The 9,841-nt window shown below is 35.7% G+C and overlaps 1 protein-coding gene across 1 annotated transcript; it reads right to left on the bottom strand.

Annotated features, from left to right (window-relative positions):
* Positions 1-5,242: 5,242 nt before the first annotated feature.
* LOC141628515 (uncharacterized) lies at positions 5,243-6,028 on the bottom strand. Its single transcript, XM_074441648.1, has 2 exons — positions 5,663-6,028; positions 5,243-5,476 (listed from the first exon to the last, which is right to left on the bottom strand). The coding sequence occupies exons 1-2, from the start codon at positions 6,026-6,028 to the stop codon at positions 5,243-5,245; spliced, it is 600 nt and encodes a 199-aa protein (XP_074297749.1).
* Positions 6,029-9,841: the final 3,813 nt, after the last annotated feature.

Raw genomic sequence — 9,841 nt, 5'->3', positions numbered from 1 at the left:
GTGGGAGAAATTTTAGGATATGAGAATCGGTTATCGCATATACACTTGTAAGGATAAGTGGGAGTTTGTTGGAACTTGTGTCCTCCACAAATTAGTGTGATAACATTTATAAATCTCTTATAGGTTCACAAGGGTATACTTCGTATTTTATCAGTTGATTAACGATTACCTAATAACGGTTGGCTTGGTAGAAAGTTTGACGTTATTATCATACTGATAGCGGTGATCAACTGGTCCCTAAAAGTCACACCTAAAGGATGTGTTTGAGAGATGTGGTTATGGAAATGTAATCACATTGATGCCTTATATGACTAAAAAGTTAGTCAATGTGTTGATGAGACGATTATTTAATGCCGATTAAATAATATTAGCTAAGACGTATTAACTGTCAATCGTAAATTGAATATAATATGTTATATTTAATTATTGTATATAATGTTAGCTTAAACGAATTAAGATGTTAATTCGTAATTAAACATAAACGGTTATATTTACTAAGCAAATTATAAATATGCGATATTTATGGTTAATGTATATATTATACAATATTGTCACAATATATGTTGACAGACTGTATTGATATATCGACTGCAAACTGTTAAAATTGGACTTATTAATACATGTCAATATATATGATGATTTATAAATAATACACATAATATACAATTAAAACAACAACTAAAAATAAGAAGATTATATTCTAATTTTGATGGTTGGTATTTTCGGTCAAACCGAATTAGAGGAAAGAAAAGAAAAAAAATATCTTCCTAATTATACTCCTCCATTTCGGTTATATGAAGGGTATTAGGAGATCATTTGTTTTCTTCTTCTTAACCTAATTTTGCTCATCATTTCTCTCATCAGAAAATACACACACACAAAAACCCTAATTAATTTTACAGAAAATTTGGGGATCGATTCTAGCAAAATCAAAAGGGCATATCTCATATCGTCTTGGGTGCAACTGATAGGAGAATATCATTGCGATATTGTTCATAGGCCATAAAAGCTAGGACCGAAGGTTATTTCTAATTCTCTACCTTTTGTTTATGTAATTCGTTTTATGACTAGCATTCATCATTATAATTCGTTATAATCCTTAAAATTAAAGGGATGCATACAGATAAATCCCACATTGGTATGGCAAGATTGTGGATTTGAGGTTCTTTGTTGACTTCTTGAAATTTCAAGAATGGGAGAAAGTCTATCGCTTCTCGGGACCGGTTTATCCCATTGAGGTAATTCAGTTTTATGCTTTGATTTCAATTAAAGACGGAGTCCTGCATGCCATGGTGAATGGCTATAAAGTCACCATCTCCTTTGATAGCTTTTGCACTATGTTTTCCGTCCTTAATAAAGGGATGATGATAAACCCAAGTGCAGAGTGGGAAGGTGTGACGGATGAAGAGAAGTTGGAAATTAAGAAAGATTTTGATGACGGTGTAACGGGAGATAGCAATGTGTTAGCAGGTTCCTTTTCGCCAAAGATGAAGTTCTTCTTTAAGTTTTTATGGAATACAATTATTCCGAGGAAAGGAGGATGGGATAAAGCCTCAAGTTATGAAATAGTGACAGTTCACCCATGGCTAGAGGGCAAGAAGGTAAGTCTTCCTTTTATTGTCTTTTCTTGTATTATTCAAATGAGTGTCACCGTCACCAAAGAAAAGATTTGTACTACCTTATATTTGTATTATGGGATGTTGATTTCTCGTCTTTTGGTGGACAAAAGAGTAGTGAATCCCGCGAGTTATGGTGTTAAGGCTAAGGATGAGATGTGTGATAAGTACTTTAAATTGATGGGTATTGCCATGGTTGGTCCGGAATTAGTGTTTCAATCTAAGACTACTCCGGATGAAAAAGTGTCTGATGGGTGTTGGCGGTTGTTGTGGCTAAGTTGGACTCATGTATGACAATTATTAATGCGAAGTTAGAGGCCCAAGCTACAGCCTTCGCCACTTTGGTCTCTGCTTTGAGTGGTGGGGCCGTGAATTATGGGGTTAGTAATGACGATGTATTGGCTTGGATGAGGGGCTTGGAACGGCGTGTTATGATGATGGAGAAGTGTATGAGTGAGCTTCGTCATGAGGTAATCCGTCAAGGTCACCGTATGGACTTTTTGGTTACTCAAGGTGGCTCGTTGATGAAGGATGGAAAAAGTGTTCGGGTGGAAGTAGCTACGGTGTTGGAGGTAACAAAAGCATTGTCATTGAAGGTTCTTAATTTCGACACTTGCCTCACCGTACAGGCTAACCATGTTCAATCTTATTTTGATCGTCTTTATTCCCTCGAGTTTCGTACCTGTCTCGGTTATGTGAATCGAAATATGGTGAACCACAAAATCCCTTGAGCCCATTCTCGTCCTATCATATGCCCTATCTCCTTTACTTTTGTTGGACATTATTTTGGTAATTGGTCAATTCGGCCCATATTGGCATTAAACCCTTATTCGGCCCATTGGCATAATACTTCTAATCTTGGTTTGTATTAGACATATTATAATTTGCATGCTTGTCGTAGAATAATTTCTCGCTTTATAATATGTGTTTCGATTTATATTTCTTTCTTCGGTCGATATTATTCTAGTCATTTTTTTTTGTTCTCGTCTTTCCGATGATGTCAAGATGGGAAGAAGTGACCTTGATTTGGTATTTGCCTAAGCCTGCTCCTTAACAAGACCTTTAATCTCTTAAGGTCCTTAGGTGCTATAACCTTGAAGATAAATAGTTTGTTCTTGCGTTCAACTTACTATAACTTTGTTGGTGTTTTGTTGAGGGGAAACTTAACCTCAGTCACAAATCATAGAGGCTTGTCATCATCAAAAAGAGGGAATTTGTTAGTCTATATAGTTATATGTTTATGTTTTGGTAATGACAAGTGTGCTTTATAATATATATATCTGTTGCTTGTAATCGTTTGTTTAGTCTTGATTAGATTGAATAATGTTACAATATAGGCAAGCATTGTTATAGTAGCCTTCCCTATAACTTTCAAGATATGTGACGTAATATTAAAGTAAAGTTATAGTTGACTGGGCCATAACTCTGAAGGTTCATAAAGCACTTTTGATGATAAAGACAAGTATAAGCATTAGGAAGCTCTACATGAAGAGCTTATGATCAAGATGAAGAGATGATCAATTTACTGAAGATCTCTAGGAAGATTAGCTAGTATAGGTCATCATTCAATAACGGTATTTTTAGAAGTAATATTGGCAAATTAAATTTATAGCTTTTTTACCTACTCCCTCCATTCACCTCCACTTTACAAGTTTCTCTTTTGCACACTATTTACAAGCGGTCATTCAACTTCAATTTCTCTCGATACATAAGTGAAAATATATTCATGTGGGATCTTATTTGATTCGTGTTTAAGAGTACATTAAAAATATCTAACTTTTATAAGTTTTGCAAATACGTAGCTAAAGATATTTATCGCGTAAAAGCTGCATTGGCAAACGTGATATAGCAAATTTGTAAAGTGGAGTTCAATGGAGGGAGTATAACTTTACTTATCTAGCTTATAGTTATAGTTGTTTCACCTATAACTTTGAGCTGGTATATGAAGAATATGATAGGAGTTTCAAAATAGATTTTTCCCTATTCTAAGTTTAAAATCTTTCAAAAGAAAACGTGATTATAGTAGAATGTGGATTGAGCTTGGTTGAATCGAATAAATCTACGATTATCCTATTGATTAGTAAAACAACGTATGCGTTGTGATGCTATCTAGGGTTTTCTATTTATTATTATCCAAACCCTAATTTAATCCATCTAATCTCATATCTCACTAGGGTTTCGTGAAGAGGAATTGGGCCTATAAGCCGTTTTCTTTTATACATGAAAATCCCTTATGCAAGATAAGAATTTGAGTAAATGTCAAGATAATATTTGTTAGAGATATTTTATCTCCTTATATCATCTTAATTATATTTTTTTTATCTTCTAAGATATTATTGGATAAAATAAAAGAGGATTTAATTCTTTTCTTGTGGAAGACTCCACGACACTCATTAAGGTTTCGACTAAACCCTAGGTCTCTTCTCTACTATATATACACACTAGTACTTCAACATTTGAAACTAACTTCTCATGCTATAAAATTCTTTTACAAATAAATTGAGTAAACTTTATATTTAATCGAGTAAACATATTTTGTTTTGCATAAGGATACTTTTAAGAAAAGTCATTCTTCATTTTGCCAATTATTTCTAAGAATTACGCTATTGTATAATAGTGTTTAGGTTAGTTCTTATAGGTTCAACTGTGTGCACATCAAAAGAACAATCAAACACTTTCTTATTAGTGTAAGATAAGTCGAGTATTTAACGATACTCATAGTGAGTTACAACTAGAGTTAGTTGTATGAGTGGGCTGATAATTTTGTAATCCTTAGAAAGGTACTAAAATTATTAATCGAGAATAGTGGGCGTAGGTTTTGACTTGTGAAACTGAACCAATTCAAAAACCCACTTGTCTCTTGCATTCTTTCCTTGTTTTGTTTTTTACTTTTTGCAACGTTCATTGATTAGTCGAGTTTAATCCATAAACATCGAATAATATATTGACATACTCGCTACATACGAACAATTGAAAAAGTGGCGATACTTTATTATACTCAATTCACCCCCCCCCCCTATTGAGTATTTCAGATCGATAGACTCTTTAATGCATTTTTCCCGTTTTATCAACTTATGCACTTAAACAAGCACGATCTATCAGTAGAGGCCACTAACGCAGGCGGGATTGGGTGTTCGATTAAGAAGCTTCCCAATACGTGCCCTCAACCCTTACTCAAAACCATTGGATAGTGGACGACCTTATCCATGGCAACGAGAGTCATTCTAGTGATAGGATGCGAAAGGGGGACGAGTCCTTATCTTTAGTATCTATGTCAAACACCGCTTTTTGATTAAATTGACCGATGTAAAATATGGATTCGAACAGTTTCCAAGCATCCCATATTTGCTTGGTGGCGACTCCGAACTTCTCTACATCGATTCGAGACCTTCATCGAGACGAAACCGACCGATCTAAAGCGTTCCGGTCGAAAGCATTTCTACGTCACCTAATGTGACTTTATAGACCGCCGTATGTCCAAAGATCGGCGTGCGTGTGGCCTATCTCCACACAAGTACCTCACACATAAAGACTAACTAAAACTCGCACTAAAACATAACATAACTCGGGTTGTCACATTCCTTCTCCCTAAAAAGAAGGTTACGTCCGCGTCACCTAACTTATAGCTAATCAAATAGATACAGATACTTCTCCTTCATTTTATCTTCTGCCTCCCATATGGCTTCGTCGACATTATGGTTAGACCATAAAACTTTCACCAGCATAGTGTCGCCATTTCTAGTTTTGCGCACTTTCCTATCCGAGATATCATTTTCAACTTCCACATAGGTTAGTGACTCATCCATCTCAACTGTTTTTGGCTCAAGGACGTGAGATGGATCACTGACATACTTCCTTAGCTGTGAAACACGGAACACATTATGGACTCTATCAAAAGCCGGCGGTAATGCCAAATGATAAGCTGCTTCTCAAACTCTGTCTAGGATCTTATACAGTCCTATATACTTCTAGCTCAACTTACCCCGTTTCCCAAATCACATGACACCCCTCATTAGTGACACTTTCAGCAAAATTTTGTCACCCACTGCAAATTCAATGTCATTTCTCTTTAAATCAGCATAATCCTTCTTACGGTCTTGTGCAACTCTCATCTTCTGGCAAATAATATGCACTTGCTCTACCATTTCCTGTATCATTTGAGGTTTTAAGACCACTGAGTCAGTCACATCATCCCAACACACATGACTCCTACATTTCCTCCCATACAACGTCACAAATGGCGCCATCCTGATACTAGAATTGTAGCTTTTATTGTATGAAACTTCTATTAAATATAGCCTTTTCTCCCAAGACCCACCAAACTCTGGCACAGAAGCTCGTAGCATATCCTCTAAGGTCTTAATAGTCCTCTCTTTTTGTCCGTCTGTAGCTGGATAGAAAGTAGTACTCATCTTCAGTGTAGTACCTATAACACTCTACAACTCTTGCTAAAACTTAGAAATAAACCTCGAGTCTCTATCAGATACGATGTCTTTAGGTACGCCATGTAGCTTTACAACATTGTTACAATAAGCTTTAGCTAGCTTCGCTTTGCTCCATGTATCATTCATTTGAATGAAGTGACCAATCATAGTAAGATGGTCAACTACCACCTATATCATATTATTCCCCTTCTCCGTACGAGGCAAGCTAACTATGAAATTCATGGAAATTGCTTCCCATTTCCATTCAGGTACATCTAAAGATTGCACCTTACCTTGTGGTCTCATATGCTCCTCCTTTACTCTCTAACAGGTTAAACATCGAGCTACAAACTATGCAACCACTTTCTTCATACTAGGACACTAGAAGGTTTTATTAAGGTCCTTGTATAGCTTATTTCCTCCCGGATGCACATAATAAGGAGTATTATATGCCCCAGTTAAAATATTCCACTTTAGTACTTCATCCTATGGCACACACCATCTTCCCTTAAACCTCAAGCTTCCATCTTCATGAATTTTGAACTTCGATGGTTCCCCTTTCTCAATATTGGCGCGCCAACCGGCCAACCTAGAATCAAAATTATGCTTTTCACGAATTTCTACATAATGTTCTGGTTCAACTGTCAGATCAATCACCACATCTCCCTTCCTGATCATAGAAATACCCATCTTTACAACTTCATCACGCAACTTGACTCGTGAAATAGCCATACACAAGACATGGACATATTTCCTGATTTATGCATCAACTAACACATTTGCTTTTCCCTCTTGATAGACAATCTCCATGTCGTAATTGCTAATCAGCTCAATCCACCCTATCTCATATTAAGCTCTTTCTGCCTATAAATATATTTCAAGCTCTTATGATCAGAAAATATCTTGAAGGTAGCGCAATATAAGAAGTGTCTTGGCAGCTTAAGTGCAAATACCACAGCTCCCAATTCCAAGTCATGAGTTGGATAGTTCTCTTCATAAGGCTTCAATTATCGCGAAGCATACGCGATCACATTACCATTCTGCATAAGTACATAACCCAATCCGTTCTTATATTTGCCAGTATACGCCTCAAAATCCTCACTCCGTTCAGACAGTGCTAGGATAGGTGCGGTCGTCATACGATCTTATAGTGTCAAAAATGCTGTTTCGATAACCTCATCCCATGTAAACCTGTTTTCTTTTCTTATCAGCGCGGTCAACGTTTTTGCTATCTTAGAGAAGTCTTTGACAAATCTCCTGTAATAGCCATCTAGACCCAAGATACTTCTTACCTGAGCAACGTTTTTTGGCGCTTCCCATTAAGTCACTGCTTCAATCTTGCTAGGATTTAGGGAAACAACTTCTTTTAACACCACATGCCCCAGAAAGGCATAGTCCTCCCTGCTATTAGAAACTACCAAAGTATCATCGACAAAGATAACGACGAATTTGTCAAGATACGGACTAAATACCCGGTTTATGAGATCCATAAACACTGCCGGTGCATTAGTTAACCCAAATGGCATGACCACGAATTCGTAGTTTCTATATCTAGTTCTGAATGCTATCTTCGGTATATCCTCATCTTTTATTCTCAACTGGTGGTATCCGGACCTTAAGTAAATTTTAGAAAATACACCATCTCCACTCAACTGATCAATGAGATAATCAATGCGCAGTAATGGATACATGTTCTTGATCGTGACATTGTTCAACTCTCTGTAGTCGATGCGAAACCTTAGACTCCCATCTTTCTTCAGTTAGATTCATATACCTATTATTATACATCTCTAATAGTGAACTAATTAACATATTAATATGAGTTCATTAGATCTAGTGCATGCATAACTAAATAAGTGATTAAATGAGAAAAACAATGCTCTTTACATTGTTAAGTGGCTCGAAAAATGGGCACAAATAAGGTCACCTTCCTTATTTGTTCTTGAGTTGAAATGTAATGGATGATCCTCCAAAATCCCAATGTAGAGATCCTCCTCTTGATTGCACCCAAAACAAATCCCTTAAACTAATATATTAATTAACTAGATTAATACACTAGTATCCTTAAAATGATTCTAATAATATTCTTATTACTACACTAGTAATCTAATATTGTGATTAGAATTTAGGATGAACAATGTTTTGATTTTTCTAAAATTAGTTTAGAGAGAAGTGGGAGAGAAGGAGGTAAGAATGCATGTAAATAATGAATGGATGAATGAATAGCAAAATAGAGAAAACAATTTCTCTAATTTTACTAAGAGGAGCCTGTTTTGGAGAGCACCCAAAGCCAGTGCATGGCTCTTACATTAGCTTTTGTTCTTCACAACAAATAGCATGTGTAAGACTAGCTAGAGTACGTGTGTAAGGCTAGATAGACTAGGTTTGATTATATATATTTTATCTCATAAAGTAAATCAACCACAATCCACTACTACCCCCTCCATTTCGGTCCATATATATAAAATGGACTACCATTTTATTTTGTCAATTTGTCATTTGTCACACAATATGTCACATGTAGTATGTTACATGGTATTAATTAATTTAATGCATATTTATCAAATAAATATCATTTTATAAATTAATTAAATTACATACAACAAATTGACTAGTGATTCTTGATCACATAAATAAAATGGGTCATATAATTATAATTCACAACATATTGTAATTATAATTAACCATTCATTCTTATCTCAATTGTTTCACAAACAATAATCGATTTCAGTAATAAAGTATTTCAATCACTAAAATAAATATTATTTAATCAAATTATAATAAGATATAAATATTCTCTCTCACAAATTAAATTGTTCAATTTTAAGGAATTGATTAACTTGTATCGTCATATAATTAATCAATTTGTCTATTAAGGGAATTTGTCTTATAGTTGTGACCTTAAGGGATCAACTGATCACCACCGTCAAACAATAGTAATGTCAAACTCTAATTAGCCAATCATTACTGATTAATGTTGATCATTTGACTATATAAATGAATCATCTCTTACGTATTCTTAATATGAGATTTGATTATGATATTAAATCATGTGATCGCACTATTGTTGAGGACACATACTCCAACAATCTCCCACTTGTCTGAGACAAGTGTGTGTCACCAATTCTCTTGTCCTATTACAATCTCCCACTCAATGCAAGGTGTCTCGCAGGTCGTACTTGCATTTGATCATATCTTGAGTGGTTTCCTCTATCGGGAGAGTAACCGTTTGATCGGAATTATCTACCGTAAATACCTTCCGAGCGTGGCCACGCATTTACAGTTCACTACTCCTCGAGGGGCCTTTAGATTTCAAACAACCCTAACAAGGGGTGGACAATTCCTATTGCACTATTCCCTTCGTTTAGCCACAGTTCTTCATAAACCAAAATATACTCATTGGACCTAAGTTACGACAGTCGTATAGCATAAATCAAAGCCAATCAGAAATTTGTGCCAACTAGGGCGAATAGTCTCTAGTCAAAAGAATTGACTCATAAGAATACTATAGTAGCTCTTGCCACGACCAGACTTTATGAATTACCAGAACTTTATAAGCGGTCACTGCCCGGCAGAGTGTCCCATACAGTCTGTCTATGCGATCGACTAGTCATCCCATATGACTCTATGACAATTGAACTTGCCATCAATCGCATCACACCCTAGTTACTTTGAGACGTCACCTCCTTTAAGTAACTAGGGACGAATACTATGTCAATCCAGTTCACTTCAATGGGGTTCAATTTGTCTCAACAACCCATTTGGTTTTAACAAAGTAATGGATGGGTTTAAAGAAACTCA

The sequence above is a fragment of the Silene latifolia genome, chromosome Y (genome assembly GCF_048544455.1).
Source record: "Silene latifolia isolate original U9 population chromosome Y, ASM4854445v1, whole genome shotgun sequence".
NCBI lineage: Eukaryota > Viridiplantae > Streptophyta > Magnoliopsida > Caryophyllales > Caryophyllaceae > Silene > Silene latifolia.
This window is presented reverse-complemented; position numbering and strand designations above follow the sequence as displayed.

Excerpts from the sequence above, each read along its gene's own strand:
- LOC141628515 (XM_074441648.1), bottom strand. The coding sequence starts at position 6,028 with ATGAGTACTACTTTCTATCCAGCTACAGACGGACAAAAAGAGAGGACT. Across the intron at positions 5,477-5,662 it reads GAAATGACATTGAATTTGCA|CTAAGGAAGTATGTCAGTGA; the intron begins GTGGGTGACAAA and ends CGTGTTTCACAG.